We start from the raw sequence: 19496 nt of genomic DNA on the forward strand, positions 1-19496 counted from the left end.
AAGACACTTTATTTTATTATTTATATATATATAAAAAACAAAACGGTACCTTTCATTGACTGCACCTTCTTTGCGCAACCTGGGACTTGAGGGAAGAACCAGAGGCTCAGAAGATGTCGGAGTCATCGTCTTTTTGGGGAACGGCCTCTCAGAGTGGAGAACACTGCGTAGCTTCTGAGTAAAGCTCAAAGAGTCAGTAGGTGGAAAAGTTGGGCTTCTAATTGCTGGCAAGGAAGGTGCTGGCTCAGCTGGTGGTGTCTCTTGGGAAGAACTGGTAGAAGAAAGTTCACTTCTTGATATATCTGTATCAGGAGCTGCTAGTGGAACAGGTACCATGGAAGAATCCTGCTTGTTTTCAATAGATGTATCTATGCTATATGTTAACAATTCCTCAGATTCAGGTTTAGTCTGTATGGATTTTGTATCTGCAACTGAGGAGCCACACGTTTCGTGTACAATATGTTTTTCTTGCATGCTAATTACCTCCATGGGAGTCACAGCCAAAGCTGAAGTTGTTGAGTCATCAGAAGGAGGGCTTATCTGCTGAGATGCATTATTTGTCTTATTTTCAGTTAAAAGTGGCTCATCAGATAGGATTTCTGTCTCCCTGACAGCAGAGCATGACAGGTCAGATAAAATTTCCATCTCCTTTTGTATCAAGTCTAAGTCATCAGACTTTATTGCTGTCTCTTTAATCTCAAAAACATCATCTACTCCTGTGACAGCTGAGTGAGAGCCTTCTGCTACAGCATCAGTGTTTTTAAAGTCTTTTTCCAGAAGTTCTTGTTTTTGATCATCAGAAACAAAGGCATCACTGATTTGAAGACTAACTGTTGAATCCACAAAGGTTTCATCTTTCTTCTCGGGAAGAGGACATGGAGCTTCTGGGGTTATGTCTTCTTGACATTGAACATCAGAAGGTAAGGTTAATGCTGTTGTACTTTCATATGTTTTGCCTTGTTCAGAATGAGAATTTTCCACGTCTAAGTCTACTTTGCGTGGTTGTCCTAAAGATAATCCCAACTCTCCACCGTAGACTGTTTGCTGTAGAGTAACAGGTGCCGAGTATTGCATGCTAAGACACTGATTGTTAGGCTCTACATCCAATCTACAGTTTACTTGAGAAGACACGTCATTCATGACAGATAAAGTATCTTCTAATGCATTTCCACCTTTACCTTCGTTTGCAGAGAACCTGCCTACATCAGCTGTATGAATGCTTGTAGGCTCCTTTGCTGAGCTGATGATTGCTCCCTCTCCGTCAGGCCTGATATGAAGCACACCTTCAAATCTCATCTCAGGATGTGTTTCTTGAGGGTGTTTTTCCTCTAGAGCATTGTGATGCTGACTATTAAGTGCTTCCTCTGCTTTAACACTATGTGCATGGGAGCTTTCTGAAAATTCACTCTTTGACTTAACAGACTCTGCATATTGGGACTTATCTTCACACACTTCTGCAATTCTGCCATCTATCTTAGAAGTCTGGGAACCAGTTTTCTGGTCATTGTAAACTAATGGATATGCTGTTTTGGAACTTTCCAGGTTCATATTCATTTCATCTGGAGGATATTCAGTAGTATTTACCTGGCTCTCCATTGGTTTATCTAATTCTGTCTTTTCAGGCTGTAATCCTTCTGCAGACATGGCTGTGAGCACAGGAAAAAAAACAGAGGACTGCTCTCCGACCAAAGATTTTAGAACTTCTATGTTTTGCTGATTCTCCCCTACTGAACTTCTTTTATCGCTCAGAATATCCATGGCCTGATCAATGTAGCTAAACTTTCCCACTGTTTCTTCACTGGAACCTTGCTCAATGTCACCAAGAAGTGGCGCAAGCTTAAATGTATTATTGTTTTGTGCTGACATTTGTGGATCGTCAATTACGGATTCAATGTCAAGGGAGACAGTACCGCCTATAGACAATTCCTGTAATTGGTCATTATTTGCCATTTGGAGATTTTGTACCACTGCATCTATACTAGAAGAGTAATCTATGGCATCATGTTTTATAAACTCTATCTGATTTTCAGCATATACCTTTGTCTTACTCTCTGGACTTATAGATGTTATAGGAGTTACAGTTTGTGCATTGTCAATAGGAGGAAGAACAGGTTGCAATACCTGTTGTGACTTGTTGTTCTTCTCTGGTGTTATTAATGTGGTAGTCTGTGTGACTTCAGATTCTAATGCTAAACCACTAATACGTGTTTCTTCACCTGATTTACCATATCCATCCTGATATAAAAAATCATTACTGATGTCCATATGAATGCCATCATTTTTTGACTTTACAGACTCCATCTTATTTTCAGCACATACCTTTGTTGGATCCTCTGGATGAATGTCTGGAGTTGCATTCTCTACATTATCACTTGGAGCAAGAGGAACAGGTGACATTTCCTGTTTTGCCTGGAAGTTCTTGTCTGATTCGTCCACTGTTGGAATTAGCATGACTTTAGATTCTGAGGCTAAACCAGGAAGAGGTGTAACTGTCTTGTCAACCCCATCCTGATATAAGTGACTTGGTAATTCTTCAGTAGAATTGTCCATGTGGATATAATCATTGCTTGGTTTTAGAGAGTCTTTTTTAACTTCAGCACATACCTTTGTTGAACCCTCTTGACAAATGTCAGTAGGTTCATTCTGTCTATTATCACTTGGAGGAAGAGGAACACTTGACATTTCTTGTTGTGACTGGAAGCTCTTGCCTTGTGCTTCCAGTGTAAGGATTTTGATGGCTTCAGATTCCATGGCTATACCAGGAGCAGGTGTTTCTTCATCTGTCTTTTCACAGACATCCTGATAAGGAACACTTGCTGTTTCTACATTAGCGTCACCCACAAGGATGTTATTGTTACTTGATGACATTTTCATAGGGATGTCTGTATCAGCTGGCATTTGAAGCTGGTTGAATGCATCTGCTGGTATTCTGAAATGGGCTGTAGGAATCTCAGTATCTGCTGGTATTCTGAAATGAGCTTTGGGAATCCCATTATCTGCTTTATTCGTACCTGCAGATAGCTCTACATTTTCCATTCGCTGACCTTCAGTCTTTGATCCTAGTAACTGATTTTCCTCTTTCAGCAGAGCTTTACTGCCCTGCAGTCCTGCAACATCTTTATCACCAGCGGTAAAAAGAGTCTTGTCCATTTCATCATTTATGACTGGAGAGGCTGAAATACATGTTATAGCAATGTCCGATGTTCTGGAAGTAAGCACTCTGTCCTCTGATAGTGATCCAGTAACATCAAGACAGGGCACTATGTCTGAGATCAGGCAGGGTGTGTCCTTTGAAGACGCTTCTTGGTGTTGACTTAATATAAGCAAGGGAACGTCCTCACTCTTTGTAGACCCGCTCTCCAGGTTTGGCTTGTCACTGACTCCCTTAATGTCTTCCTCTGTAAATGCAGAGGCGTTCTCTAGTAGCTGAACTTTGGACGACTCTCTCAAGGTGTAATCTGACTTGACGCTATGTTTGTCCAAATCAGTCAGGAAAAGGGATTGTAGTAGTTCACAATCAATATTGTAGCTTTGTCTTTGATGTGCAGGATTTACAGACATGTCAAGCCCACTTTGGTCTTGGCTAACCTCTGTCATGGTTTCAATAGATAGAATCTTGCTGCTTTCATTCAGTAAGTTTGTCTGTTCACCTTCTGGACTTACCATATACTTATAGTCCATAGCAGACCCAGTTTTAAAGAATGGTGGATAAAGGTTCGGAGGAAGAAGGCAGACCTCTTCTTTAGAAAATATTTCAAGTGTATTAAAAGGCTGTGCTGGTACATCTTGTGAAGCCTGGGTGGATGGGGAGTATCCCATATCATCAGGACACACAGAAACTGATAGATTAGTGGTTTCTATATCAGTCTCTGCAGCTTTTCTAAGATAGGTGGCTGAGCTTACACTGTCGTTTTCAAGCATTTCATTGGCATTACTCTGCATATAATTCTCAACATTCCAAATAAAACCATCCTCCCCTGGAACGTGTTCCTTGGCTGTGCTACTGAGGCTCGAAAGTTGAAACTCAACTTCGTTTTGATCAACTAGCTTCTCATTCTGAATTGGAGTTACTCTGTTCTCACTGGATGACTGATCTTTGAGCGCTTTGTAGTGGCCATATTGTGATTTTTTTGTAATGTCATCTTGTAAGTCAGGGCATGGCTCTGCCAGATGTAATTCCAACGTATTGAGAGAAAAAGTTGGCACATCTTCCAAAAGTAAGTTGTTTATACAGCTCTGTGGCTTATTATCCTTTGTCATTTGTGATGTATCATATGCTTGATTCATTACTTTATCTTGGTCATCTGTAAGAGGTTTCTGCAAAATATCTACATTTTCTAAGGGGACTACCTTCTCGGCAGGTGCAGAGAAAATTTCAACAGCTGTTTCCTGACAAGGCTGACTTTTCTTAAAGCCACTGTGGTCATTTAGGATTATACTGTGTTTGTCACTGACCAAGTCATTGGGAAGTACAATACTAATCTGGAGACCTGGATCATTGTTTGTATTACATAATGTAGCTGTGTTACCATTAACTGCATGGAGAGATTTGGAACCTTCATGCCCTGTTGGAAACTGGCCACTCGTTGGGCTCAACAAATCAGAAGGATTTGTATTTTCAACAATGACTTTTAACTCATCTACCTTTAATTCAATATTAGCTCCACCATCTTTTACATTTTTGCTGCTAAAATCCACACTATCTATTCTGGGAATTTCTTCCGGGTCATTTTTGATCTCAGATTGAATGTTCTCAGTTAAATTCTTCTCTGTTTGATCAGCCTTATTGTACAGGTCATTAGGACACTTCTTAGTGTCACTATCAAAATCTTCTGATTGTATGCCAGGAAAACTGTGATCAGATGTTATTTTACCCATCTGTGCCAACAGTCCTTCTGCCCCTGCAGTCTGATACTGTTGATTAAGCAATGATGTAACAGGATTACTGTCAGCTGAACTTTGCTCTAACACTATTGGACTTTGGTCAAACACCTGAACTATAGGGATGACTCCACTATAGACCAAGCTATCTGGTTCAGGTTTACATGTAGTGACAAGTTTTTCTTTATTGCTGTCTGAATTTCCAAAGGTTGTTAAAGGCGGAATTAGGTTGTCCTGACTACCTGTCTGTATATTGGCACTATCTGTATTTAGATCCTTGGCGTCATAAAAACTGCACAATTGTTTCTGTTCTGTCTGAGCAGTAACATTATCCTTGGCTTCTCCTTTCTCTTGTTTAAATAGTATATTGAGGTTCTTTTGTATTATGTCTGGCTGCACTGGTTCTTCATTCCCAGAGAAGATCTGTGAAGGTGCTGGAATCTGCTGTGGAGTTCCAGTTACAAGTTGAATATTGGGTTCCCCTAGATTCCAACTGCCATAATCTAGAGTATTATTTGCATTAAAAGGAATAATCAAAGTGTCTGCAATGGATGCTGTTATATGTTCAATATCAGGTAAATCTGCACATTCTGCCTTTTTCTCTTGTGCTTGTACACCATGGGAATCACCAATCAGAGAAACTGTTTCTTCGGGAGATGGCTCAGTATATGGCATCCATACTGTATCCTTCCTGTCTTCTTCTTTTTCTCTAACAATTTTTTCTGGCTTCACTTGCTGCCCCCATTCTCTGAGTATTCCAATCAGTCCTATGTCTTCTGGTTCACCAAATCGGTCTTCTTCGCTAGACTCCTCCCTGGAGAGGATGCTGCAGTCAGTAAGGAGATTGGTACAATTCACTAAGAGCTGTAGATGTGCAACACAGGATGGCAAGCAAAGATAGCCAAAATCAGCAGTAACAAGCAAAAGTTACAGCCAAGTAAATGATCAAGAAACCACAGAGCCGTGCACAACATGCTGAAGAGGCAAATGCAGGTAAGAACATTAAGTAAAAAAGTAGCTGTGCAAAATGTGCTGAAATATGTGGCAACCAACTAAATCTTTTGGCAGTCTCTGAACTATGCAAAAATAATTACTTTATATATTATTTCACAGCACCTATCTGTCCAGTTACTTGTTATTGATGGAGTTCTCCAGTGTAACCAAAGTGTGGAAATTCATATTAGCCTTTTCTATACAGTAAAAGGGAAGGGATCCTTTTTACAGCTGCCTACCTAGGAAATCATTATCAAATTTCTACTAATATAATTGTATCTATAATAAATATACTAGCATGACAGATATGGGGAGATTTACTAAAACTGGTGCGCACAGAATTTGGTGCAGCTGTGCACGGTAACCAATCAGCTCCTAACTTCAGCTTGTTCAATTAAGCTTTGATAATAAAACCTAGAAACTGATTGGTTACTATGCACAGCTGCACCAGATTCTGCGTGCACCAGTTTTAGTAAATCTCCCCCCATAGAGTCTGCCAGGTTAAGAACAGAAGGATGATTTTAATGTATGGCTTTATTATGAGAAATTTATGATATAGGACAGTGGTCTCCAAACTGCGGCCTGGGGGCCGAATGTGGCCGTTTGCTTGCCTTTGTCTGACCCTTAGGGCACTATTCTTCAATGCTGTGTTTTGGCCTAGGCCAACAAGGCCCAGGCCTAGGGCGGCACTTTGTGGGGGGCGGCAAAAAGCCGCCCCCCCCCCCCCAAAAACGGCACCCGCTCTCCTCTCGCACAGCAGGGCACATCAAGAGAGTACAGCTTGGGAGTGCAGCGGCTGCAGATGGGGCCAGGAAGCAGTTAAATCAGGAGCTGTCAAGCCTCCCCTGTAAAGCTGTGATTCTCTCTCTCTGATGTGGCCAATCATGGGGAGGGAAACAGCGGGGAGGAAGCTGGGCGGCGGCATGACAAAATCAATTAGAGCCGTTCTCTCTCTTTCTTCTCTCTTCTCTGTTCAGCTGACAGAAAGGGGAGGGGGGGCGAGCGGGGGAGTTCTCTGGTAAATGGAGCAGCTGTGACAGGGAGAGGAGAGATGCGGGTTGTCTGTGTATCTCCCCCGCTCGCCCCCCCTCCTCTTTCTGTCAGCTGAACAGAGAAGAGAGAAGAGAGAGAGAGCGGCTCTAATTGGTTTCCCTGCGCCGCTGCCCAGCTTCCTGACTGCTGTTTCTCACCCCATAATTGGCCACAGCAGAGGGCCAATCAGAAGACTCTGGGGGCATCATGGGAAGAGTAATCCCTGAAGAATGGCAGCCCCTGTGTGTCCACAGACATCATGCTACAGCCCCCAGCATGCATGCACTCTGCTGGGGGGGGGTTTACAGGAGGAGAAAAAGAGAGTACTGTGCTGGGGGAAGCCAGATAGGGAGCCACGCTGTACCCGCACCACCAGAGCCACGCTGTACCCGCACCACCAGAAAGCCACGCTGTACCTGCACCACCAGAGCCACACTGTACCCGCACCACCAGAGCCACGCTGTACCCGCACCACCAGAGCCACGCTGTACCCGCACCACCAGAGCCACGCTGTACCTGCACCACCAGAGAGCCACACTGTACCTGCACCACTAGAGCCACGCTGTACCTGCACCACCAGAGCCACGCTGTACCTGCACCACCAGAAAGCCACGCTGTACCCGCACCACCAGAGCCACACTGTACCTGCACCACCAGAGCCACGCTGTACCTGCACCACCAGAAAGCCACGCTGTACCCGCACCACCAGAGCCACGCTGTACCTGCACCACCAGAGCCACGCTGTACCCGCACCACCAGAAAGCCACGCTGTACCCGCACCACCAGAAAGCCACGCTGTACCCGCACCACCAGAGCCACGCTGTACCCGCACCACCAGAGCCACACTGTACCCGCACCACCAGAGCCACGCTGTACCCGCACCACCAGAGCCACGCTGTACCCGCACCACCAGAAAGCCACGCTGTACCCGCACCACCAGAAAGCCACGCTGTACCCGCACCACCAGAGCCACGCTGTACCTGCACCACCAGAGCCACGCTGTACCCGCACCACCAGAAAGCCACGCTGTACCCGCACCACCAGAAAGCCACGCTGTACCTGCACCACCAGAAAGCCACGCTGTACCTGCACCACCAGAAAGCCACGCTGTACCTGCACCACCAGAAAGCCACGCTGTACCCGCACCACCAGAGCCACGCTGTACCCGCACCACCAGAGCCACGCTGTACCTGCACCACCAGAGCCACGCTGTACCTGCACCACCAGAAAGCCACGCTGTACCCGCACCACCAGAGCCACGCTGTACCTGCACCACCAGAGCCACGCTGTACCCGCACCACCAGAAAGCCACGCTGTACCCGCACCACCAGAGCCACGCTGTACCCGCACCACCAGAGCCACGCTGTACCTGCACCACCAGAAAGCCACGCTGTACCTGCACCACCAGAGCCACGCTGTACCCGCACCACCAGAGCCACGCTGTACCTGCACCACCAGAAAGCCACGCTGTACCTGCACCACCAGAGCCACGCTGTACCTGCACCACCAGAGCCACGCTGTACCTGCACCACCAGAGCCACGCTGTACCTGCACCACCAGAAAGCCACGCTGTACCTGCACCACCAGAGCCACGCTGTACCTGCACCACCAGAGCCACGCTGTACCTGCACCACCAGAAAGCCACGCTGTACCTGCACCACCAGAGCCACGCTGTACCTGCACCACCAGAGCCACACTGTACCCGCACCACCAGAGAGCCACGCTGTACCCGCACCACCAGAGAGGGAGCCACGCACCACCAGAGAGAGAGCCACGTTGTTCCCGCACCACCAGAGAGACGTTGTTCCCACAACCCCAGAGCCACGCTGTACCCGCACCACCAGAGAGCCACGCTGTACCCGCACCACCAGAGAGCCACGCTGTACCCGCACCACCAGAGAGCCACGCTGTACCCGCACCAACAGAGGGGGAGAAAGATGAAGCCACTGCCAGGGTAGAGATGCTACACTACTGACTAGAGTTGGCCTGGGCAACCCAGAGTGAGTGAACGTCCAGCCGGAGGAATCACTGTTGCAGTTTCACCGGATCTGGTAGGAGAGCTTGTTGGCCATTTTATACATTACTGTTCCCAGGAACTGAGCCATTAGGAAGTACCTAATCTGATATCCTCTAGGCCAACCCTAGTGACACCACTGTCCCAGAGCCCAAAACAAGTTACGGCACTGAGTTTCGGTAACTGGCCAGACAGGGATGCGCCAGCGTGGGCACCCAGGACATCTGCCGCCCGGAGTCCCACAAGCGTCGATGGGCTTTCAGTAGCAGCCTATACCTCTCTCCCCACTGTCAGCCACACACACTCAGTACACAGCCAGGAGGAGGAGGAGCCACAGAGGAGGGACACGACTTCAGTGCAAGAGCCTCCCAAAGCACCCAGCACATATCCCCTTACCCCCAAATGAAAAGATGCTGTATCGCTCACTGTCCTCCTCCCGCGGCGTCCCTTTGTCCTCTTCCCGTGGCGTCCCTCTGTCCTCCCATGAAGATGACAGGGCGGATCTTAAAAAGGAAGGGGTGTGGCCTTGACAGGAAGGGGTGGGTCATAGTTAAATTAGGGGGGTGCGCGAGCTTAGTCAGGCCTAGGGCAGCACAAAACCTAAATACACCACTGCTATTCTTCCCACTGATACCATTAATGGGGCACTATTCCTTCCACTGACACCAATGATGGGGCACTATTGCACTATTTCTCCCACTGACACCAACGTTGGGGCACTAATAATTCCCCCAATATCAAAGATGGGACATTGTTTACTCCCACTGATACAAGGGCATTTTCTACCCCCAATGGCCACAACGCCCCCCCCCCCGTCTGGCCCTTGGGGCGCTATTCTTCCCACTGATACCAATAATGGGGCACTATTGCTTCCACCGACACCAATGATGGGGCACTATTCCTTCCCCTGACACCAACAATGGGGCACTATTCTTCCCACTGACACAGATGGGGCACTATTCTTCCCACTGACACCGATGGGGCACTATTCTTTCCACTGACACCGATAGGGCACTATTTCTTCCACTGACATCAATGATGGGGCACTATTTCTCCCACTGACACCAATGTTGGGGCACTAATAATTCCCCAATACCAAAGGTGGGACATTGTTTGCTCCCACTGATGCCAGGGCATTTTCTACTCCCAATGGCCACAACGTGATACCAGAAGTCCTCTCCTTTCTTTTGTATTCCCCATAATAAAAATACATTTAAAAAAATTCAAAAGCCAACTGCAGTAGAGGGTTTGAAGGTCTGATTTTTATCGCTGGAGTAAAAAAGAAAGAAGGAAAAACACCAGCTACCAATAACATATATACATTTTGAATGGACTGACTCCTTCAAATGGAACTTTGAGAAAAAGTACTTTAATTGTGATTGGTCCAGAGAAATGATGTGTAATACTTTGAAAACAATGCCTGGATGGCAGATAGGGATGCTAAAAATGATAGTTTTATTTTTGCACAATACTAGCATCAGCTGTGATCTTCCACCACTCAGACTGACAGTTCTGACTAGTGTAGAGAGAAGGAAAGTTACTTCCTCTCCCGTTGCTTCTCCCCTCATCCATTCAAAGAAAAGCTTTGTATTATTTTCACTGAATACAAGGCATTCTGTAATTGGATGAGGGAAGAGGTGGGGCAAGTAAACCCAGAGGATCTTCTCTCATCCATCCACAGAACACCTAATATTAACTGAAAACAATAGGCATAGTGTGAATAGATGAGGGAGGAGGAAGAGAGCCAGGGGCTCTCTTCTTCACTGTATACAAGCCAGAGCTGTCATTCGGTGTGGCAGAAGCTCACAGCTGACACTAGTATCTGAACATTTTTATCATTCCCAACCACCATCCTGACGTATTTTGCAGAGTAATGCACATCATTTCTTGGGACCAATTACAAATAAAAAAGTACATCCTGGAATTCCATTTTAACTAAAAGCAAAGGCTGAAAGTGTCAATATCAAATGGAATAAGAACCTACCAAATATCCTACTAAAGATCTAAATGGCAACCATTCCTTAAAGGATAGGTGTGCTCTTCCTCTGTTACTAGTAATCTAAAGCATTAGGGTACAAGAGTTGCATTCACCTTCAGTTGCCTGGAAAGGGTAAATCTGAAATATTTTTATGCAACAAAAAAAAATGTTTTTTTTTTTACTCCCGGACACTTTACATTCCCTGTGTATAAATATACTTGATTGTGTATGCAGACAAGTAATCAATGCATAAAATGGGAAGTTCATGTATATGTATATGTGAAATAATATCCAGTTACTCATGACATAAATATAACCTGCAGATAGAGGACACTGCCAACCAGAAAGAAAGGATGACAGCAATGGACTCCAGCCAAACAGATAAAGTCAAGGCAAGCACAGCAACCAAAGGGAAATTTCCAAGTCACCCCTGTTAGCTCAGCATGCAAAGAATGTAAACATGTCTCCAACCTCAACACAAGGGACCTCAAGCAGCAAAAAGGAATTAGTTCTATTGCAAACAGTTCAGTAAAGTCTCCAGTCATTGCTGTTCAAATGAATTTAACATGCACACTATCATACAAGTAGTGTGAGTTCTGCATATTTTTTTATAGAAATCTAGGTGGATTAGCTCCCACTAATAGTTCTGTTACTATATGCAGCACTACAGAATGTATAGGAAAATGAGGGAACCTATCCGATATTCTGTATGACTGTGTACGCAGCACGTAGGTATGTAGAATTCAGTTTACTGCAACATGAAGAGTACAATGAAGAACTACTTGTTTCTGAGTTAGCAGAGTTGCATATTGGAATTGTCTGCACTACCTAATGAAATAATTCTGCAGCAGCTCAACTCTCTCTACTCCTTTCCAAAGCACTATCTCTGTGTACATTGGAGATTAGAAAAATGGAAGGCTGCAGAGTCACTGCTGGGAGGGGGCAGCAGGATGAGCTCAGCTGCTGACAGAATGACCATAACTGTCCCTGCTATGACCTTTAACAATGAATTGATTCACAGTGCCTGCAGCTACAGCGGTTAGTAAGGCTTAATTTATACTTGTGGTTGGGAGGCAGTAAATATAAGTGCTATGCTGCCTTTTTACCAACTCTCAACCCCTCCCTCCTTAAGCTGCAAAGGCAGCCGGACGGGGATATACATGATGTTTTGCACAGCAAAAATTACCCACCCACACATTGTTTTTGGTGGGCAATAACACCACCAAACGCAACCCATTCAAGTTAATGGGGCTGCGCTCCAACCACAAACCAAATACTAGGCTCATGTTTACAACATTATTCTTATTCAAGGCCATTCAGCTGTTAAATTCAGGAGCCAACAGTATTGCCTCTTCAATGTCTGGCAGACACTGCCGCTCTGTAAAAAGCAATCCATCGTGGATCGCTTTTCACAGCCCAACACAAGTGTAAATGGATTGTTTTAATGTTCATTTACTATCGAGGGAACTCGTCTCAGCTGCTAGGCCTCATTTCCTCTTTCTTTCATTCTTTTCCTTCTGTTCTCACGTTTTTCTCTGTCCAATGACCCTATGGGGTTTATTTACTTAAGGCAAAGTCACTTTGCACTGCAAGTGCACTTGGAAGTGCAGTCGCTGTAGATCTGAGGGGGACATGCAAGGAAAATAAAAAACAGCATTTTAGCTTGCACATGATTGGATGATAAAATCAGCAGAGCTTCCCCTCATTTCAGATCTACCCCTCAGATCTACAGCGACTGCACTTTCAAGTGCACTTGTAGTGCAGAGTGGATTTGCCTTTAGTAAATCAACCCCAATGCCTCTTATTTCTATTAATATTATTACGCACCCTTTATCTTGAGTCACTTGCTAGTGCACTTACTGTATATACATTAAGGACCCCTCCGGGGACATTGTTTCTTATGGGAGTAGGGAATTCTGTTGCTGTGTTTACCTTTCACAGTCTTTTTGTTCTCCTCTATTCCTAATAATAGTGCCTCTATTGATCATATTACCCTTTTAGGGAAACAGATCCTCTTTGAGTAATATTTCAGTGCATTGCATTTATTTTTCTGATATTAGTTTTCATGTACCTTTTACTTTAAAAACCTGAATTGTCTTTGTAATCCTTTGAAAATTGTTAATAAAAATATATTCAACCTTAATGTTCATTTACTACTTATAAGGAATCTTTAAATAAAAAATTCAACATCCATAGCCTGGCCAAAGGTTTACCCAATAATAGGCCCACATGTGTGGAAAGTCCACCTCTGGTATCAAAATTCCAGAAGCATGGGATATGTAGAATATGCATTTCTTGCATGAGGCATGCAGAACTATTTGGCACCTGTAGTGGTAATGGATGATGACCGACTAAAATTGCCTAAGTAGTTAAACTCATCCTGTTAACGAGGAGAAGAATAATGGGCAAAGTGTGGCACCACGCAGCAATCAAACAAAATCCATATTTCATTGATTGCACTGCAGCAAATCAGAAGGTGATTAGTTTCTATATGTATTGTGCCTTGCATGATCCTACTCAATAAAATGACCAATGTAACAATAATAATAAATATTAATTATGTAAAAGAATGGTATACTGCATATACATTGTTTTGTAGTATTTGTGTCCAGTGTTAGCAATAATCCTGGATTAATGATGCTGAGAAGGAATTCCACACGTTTGTACATGACCGCTTAGCATGACTTAACACCCAGAAGCACACTCACTGCAAGCATGCCCAGCATGCACTATGCCAGAGGACAAGCTCAGGCTAAATACTCAGGTCTGTAATAATAAAGAATAAAAGCTGCTTTTACACTCTGAACAATTCATTCCACACTCACAGCTGGTAAATGTGAGAAATCCAAGTCACCCGAGAGTTACAAGCCAAGCATATAATAATGATACCTGATGGTGCCAGGCTGTGAGCTGCTCCCAGATTCTTTATATTCTTGTCTCTCTATATAAAGTTCAGTCTGCGGAAGGGCAGGAAGCAGCTGTCCTTCCTCCCAAACTCCACGCTGCAGCGAGACGTCACCACTCCTGGGAAAGAAAAGACATCACTGAACACAGGGAAATAGGGGTTCAGGCTGAAACAACATTGTGGAATAATTACTAATATATTCCATGTAAAACGGATTACAAGGCCCTGTCATCTAGAGACTTGATGTGTCCTCAACAAGGTGTCAGATTAGAGATGGTCATGACCTCACAAACTGTAGACCCATGAACATGCAGAATTCAATGGAAAAAATCCAAAGATCCCTTTGAAATGTTTACATATTTTCCTGGACAGTTCTCAGTATAGAATTGTGTATGTTTACGCCTGGATTAATCACGGTATGCTGGCCATTAAAATGACTACTTCACCTTTTGGTGCCCATGTAACGCATATCTACTATGGTATAGAAGGTGGGCTTTAACAAGGCAGCCATGGTTCCTGTGCTGACAGTGCGTTCATTATGTGCTCCTAGCCCAGTGACAGCTCCTGGTCTCTACTAATGATTGAATGTCGACAGGTCTGGCTCCCAATAATGTGACCATTGTGACAGCCAATTAGAGTGGTCACATGATCAGGCTGACCTACCTGCCTCCCCCCCCCTCCAAGCTTTTAGAGACCCTGTTGGCAACAAAATTATTGAAGAATTGAAGGATCTGTTTAGAAAACTGTCACCTAAAAAAGTGATTGCATTCAGTCAGATGTAGTCACTCTTTGGGTACTCAGTCCCAGTTGCTGGAGATTTCTCCATCCATGCTCTTTAGCCTGGATGGAGAAATCAAGTGTTTTCTCTCATTTAGCCCTGTGTTTTTGCTAGCCTTATTCTGTGTCAGAGCTAGCACAGTGTTAATGCCGTTCTTCCCTTCCCCAAGTAACAATCTTTGGGCCTGGAGATCAGGATGATTATGCCTAAGCATTGCATCTTCGCAGAAGATCACATGTTGCCCCGTTCCTGGAGGTACCGGGTATTTCCGATGGTCAAATGAAGTAGCAAGGAGTATAGGACGGATATCAGTGGGTGGGTTGTAGGGAGGAGCCCTACCTTTAAGGTGTATCTATAGTCAAAATATTTTCTAGTTTTAGGTGGGGCAGGGAATGGTTAGATCAGTGACGGCCCGTAATGCAGGACGCAGGAGCGCCGCACCCCCATCCATGTGCCCGGCCCCCTAATCTAAATGCGCCGGGCGCTTGGATTCCAATTGGGTTTTTTTTTTAAGCACGTGATTAGAGCCAGAGGCTCTAATAGGCTTCAAAAAAGGATGGGCTTGAGGTGCGGGGGGGGGGGGGTGTTGATCGTCGCCCTCTGTCTCCAGTCTGTGCCGCCCCCCCCAAAAAAAGATATACTTTAACTACATGGGTCCTGATATTTGTTCAGACCTAGTAACAATTGTGCTTTGAAGAGGTTTTAAAGCCTCAAAGATGTTTTACCTTAATGCATGGTCTGCATTAAGGAAAAAAAAACCTTCTGTGTCTAGAATCACTCAAGTCCCCCCTTATACTTACCTGAGCCCGATCTCGATTGAGCGATGTGCTTGAGAGCAGAAGCTCTCTCCACTCTCTCCCTCCTCACAGGGCAGATTGATAGCAGCATGAGTCATTGGCTACTACTGCTGTCAATGAAATCCTATGACAAGGGAGCGGCTTGCTAGTGGGGGTCCTTGAAGAGGGGCGGGAGCCAGCAGCGCCCAAGGAGGATCGGGGCTGCTCTGTGCAAAAAGCAGGTAAGTATAACATGTTTGTTATTTGTAAAAACTTGAACAGTTAAAGCGGAAGTAAAGGCAAAACCTAACTAATTCTAAACCTACTTCCACCCACATTCTAAGTCTAATCTATCTAGCCTTGTAAAGAAAAGATAGCCATACCTATTGTGCTACCTCTCTGGTCCAGTACCAGGCTGAACTGTCAACGGCAGCTTCTGTGTGTAGGAGAGGCAGTCGACAACGGAAGCCCCATAGTAAGTCTATGGCTGACGTTACTTCCCAGGCATTTCACAGTCGTTGTCGGCTTTCTCCTGCACACAGAGGGCACCGTTAGAGACCGGAGCTGCTTCAAAATAGGTATGTATAGCGATCTTTTATTTACAGGGTTAGATAGATTAGGCTTGGAATGTGGGTGGGAATAGGTTTAGAGTTACTGTAGTTAGGATTTGTGTTTACTTCCACTTTAACATCACTTTAATGCACATCATATTGCACCTGCCTGTTGTAGCCACTACAAGTGACAAACTTTTTAACTTCCAACTAGCTGATCAACATAAAGGGAATTTCCCAACTAACAACTAATGTTTTTTTGAGCTGCTGTCTGTGTTTTCCTGTTCTTGCTACCTTCATTTCCTTCCCTAGTGTCACAGCGTTAGGAAGCAAGGTAAAAATCCCCAATGGTGTCAAAAATTGGAACAAAAACCTGTCAGACAAAAACAAAACCTGGGTGCTGAAGTTTTTTTAATAAATGTGCAGCAACATCTGCTGGTGAAGATAAAAGTTCAGTATCCCTCTTTGCTATAAAACTTATGCTGACATTCTCAACCCACACAGTCAATCTCTGCAATCACTTAAAATCTCATCAGGACCTTCATCCTACTTCCTTTCAGGCCCATATAGCCATGCTACCAAAAACCCAGGTAAAGAACTCCTACACCCCACAACTTCCGTCCTATATCCCTCCTCAGTATAGACATCAAATTACTGGCTAAAGTATTGGCTTCCAGGCTGAATTATTTTCTCACTGCCTTGATCCACAAGGATCAAGTGGGTTTTAGCCCCTGGCAATACTCTAAGGTGATCCACCTTATATGTCTTCTACACCAGAATGAATTGCATCTCTTGACATGCTATCTCATGGGACTATCTGCATTACATACTGCAAAGGTGGGGCTTTGGGAATTACCAGTACTTTTTTATCCTGGCTGAAATCCCTTTATTCTAACCCTACAGATTCAGTCATAATACATGAATTACCATTCCTCCCCATTCTCCATTGAAGTGGGAACCTGCCAGGGATGTCCTCTTTTCCTAATTTTGTATTAATTGCTCTAGAACCCCTAGCATGACCTTTTATTGACTTTGACTCTACCCATTATATCGCTACCAAACTTATTATCCCTTCTCTCAAATCTCCGTCTGCAATAAAAAAGAAAAATTCGAGACTCTCAACATTTCTTTGCCCAACTCTACACTTAACACTTAAATCCTTGTTCAAATTTACTTGGGTCACCAAACAATTGGATTAACTATTCAACTAACTTCTCACTACTCCGACTAATATTCAGCTATCTCCCAACTATGTGCAACCTCCAAACTCTTCTTGAAACACTCATCCCATTTAATAAAATAAACATTCTTCCTAAAATCTTATATTTGTTCCACACCCTTCCCATTCTGGTCCCCTCTTTCGCCATTAAATCCTTCCAAAATCATGTTATGCATTTTATTTGGCACAACCATCGGCCTCAAATCTCTAGGTGTACAATGTACCCCCTTGTACACCAAGGGGTCTGGGTGTCCCAAGTTTCATGAAGTGTTACCAAGCTACTCAAATTACAATATACAGTTAATGAACCCCTTCTTTAGGTAGAACTAGAAGCAACTTCCTGTGCCCTTGTAAATCTCTACCATGGATGCTCCCCAACGAATGCCCATCCACCATGAGCCCCTTAATGAAACCCTTAATCAAATACACTCTGAAAGTCTGGGACAGTGTAAAATATTCCAGTAGTTTACGCTCTGCCCACCATCCTTTACTTCCTCTCACAGGTATCACCCTTTTCCTACCAAGGCTAGAATCGCCTTCAGCTTTCCATTGGTGGACCACACATGGCCTCAACACAGCCTTTTCTCTGCTTGAGAAAGGCTTTATCCATGGTTGACTGTTAAGGAGTGATTTAAGCCCCCCTTGCCAAACTCTTCTGATACACCCAAATCAGACATTGGATTGCCTCCCTTATACAAAATAAGAATCTCTCCACCACCTGCAAACACATCTAACACTATAACCCCCTGGCCTTCAAACTAATGTCTATATATGTGTATAGTATATTTCCATCTCAACTGTCAATCCACACCAACAGCTCACACCTATGTAAATTGGAAGAGGATTTAAATCTGATAGAGACTGGCAAGACACTTGGACTGCCACTGCTTCTTGCAAAATAAAAGGGGAGTGGGAATAGGACCCAAGATGTTCTTACCTTCACTGAAGGTAAGAACATCTTGGGTCCTATTCCCACTCCCCTTTTATTTTGACTACTTCTCCTGTTCTGACAAGGAACACCACCCTATTAGGTCAGCCGGTAACCTGTTACCTGAATTGACCAACGATACTGGTCATCAGGACCCCGCCCATTGCGTTTTTTACTACACTGCTTCTTGCACCATCGTTACCACCCTTGAATCGGCCTACAAGGTTATGACTAGATGGTACCTAGTCCCCTCCAGACTACTCCATATTTTCCCCAGACACGCTGGTCTATTGTTTAGGGATAGCAAACCACTGGTGATGTTTTTCATGTATGGAGGGCCTGCCCAATACTTGGCTGCTCTTGGACCAGGGTTTTTACGCTTTTATGCACATATCTCAGAGTTCAAATTCCAAAGGACCCCTGGCTGGCCCTTCTACATTTCAAACCTCTGGACATCACTAAAAACCAATTCAAACTGGTCCTTTGTCCTTTAAACTAATGATTGCCAAAGCATAGACTAAGCAATTCACTAATTTCCCCAAAGTTAAAACTTGCAATGACAGCTCCTTTGTCAATGAACATTAATCAACATTTTCACTAACAATAATGATAAGTTCCTCAAAATCTGGAACCAATGGCTTGCATATCACCATCCAACACTCCATCCATTACTCTCCATACAAAGCCTAGCCATCGTGTGAGGAATCTGCATGAAGATTGGCTACTTTCTGCATCATGCCCCCCCCCCCCCTCTTACCTTTCCTCTCTTTCCTCCTATTTCTTTCTTCAAAACGTACCAATCAGAAGATGTGTAGATGCCACCTCGTCGGCTCCCTACTTGTGTCTTCACTTAATACTAGCATACAAATGACAGTGTTATGCTCACTGTCTTGTACTAATTACCTGTTAATTCTCCTAATTTGTGGACATCTATCTATAAGTACTGTTTGTAGTTTCTTATATATGATAAAATCAATTAACATATTGAAAAGAAAAGTTCACTATTCCTGATCCGTCCTTTACAGCTGAACCATGGGATAAGCAAATATATTCTAAATAGAAGAGTCACGTGTATTCTTACTTGACTCATGCACACTGGACCATATAATAACGTTATAAAAATGGCAGTAGCTTTGCAGTGAGTTTTTTCATTGTTTTTCAGTGTTTTTGCAATAGTGTTTTTTTAAACTTAGCGTATTTAAGCTTTTTTTTTTTTTTTTTTTCAATGGGACCAAAAAAGTTACAAACGCTGGTGAGATGCGTTTTTGAGCGTTTATCAGCGTGTTTTGACAATTTTTGACATTAGAGCGTTTTTACAGGTGAAAAACTCCTCTCAGAACTCACTGGTTTAGGTTTTTTACAGCCAAAAACAAATGATAACAGCCTATGTGTGCATGGACAAATAGGATAACATGCTGGAGAGTTTATTGACTGCAGAAAA

General features: G+C 44.1%; 1 protein-coding gene and 1 long non-coding RNA gene across 10 annotated transcripts in view; one reads left to right on the forward strand and one right to left on the reverse strand.

Moving 5' to 3' along the window:
• Window positions 1-19496, reverse strand: part of TACC2 (transforming acidic coiled-coil containing protein 2) — a 225128-nt gene that overhangs the window by 151395 nt on the left and 54237 nt on the right. For 8 of the 9 annotated variants that reach the window (XM_073596217.1, XM_073596212.1, XM_073596216.1 and 5 more), the window contains exons 5-6: window positions 13788-13922; window positions 50-5707 (exon numbers count right to left, since the gene is read on the reverse strand). In XM_073596217.1, coding sequence (XP_073452318.1) covers window positions 50-5707; window positions 13788-13922 — 5793 coding nt within the window. The remainder of the gene's footprint in view (window positions 1-49; window positions 5708-13787; window positions 13923-19496) is intronic. The other variant, XM_073596214.1, reaches the window with a different exon arrangement.
• LOC141105958 (uncharacterized) lies at window positions 534-13041 on the forward strand. Its single transcript, XR_012235673.1, has 2 exons — window positions 534-920; window positions 11222-13041. It is a non-coding gene; the product is annotated as an uncharacterized lncRNA (long non-coding RNA).

This window comes from Aquarana catesbeiana, linkage group LG08, assembly GCF_042186555.1.
Source record: "Aquarana catesbeiana isolate 2022-GZ linkage group LG08, ASM4218655v1, whole genome shotgun sequence".
Classification (NCBI taxonomy): Eukaryota; Metazoa; Chordata; class Amphibia; order Anura; family Ranidae; genus Aquarana; species Aquarana catesbeiana.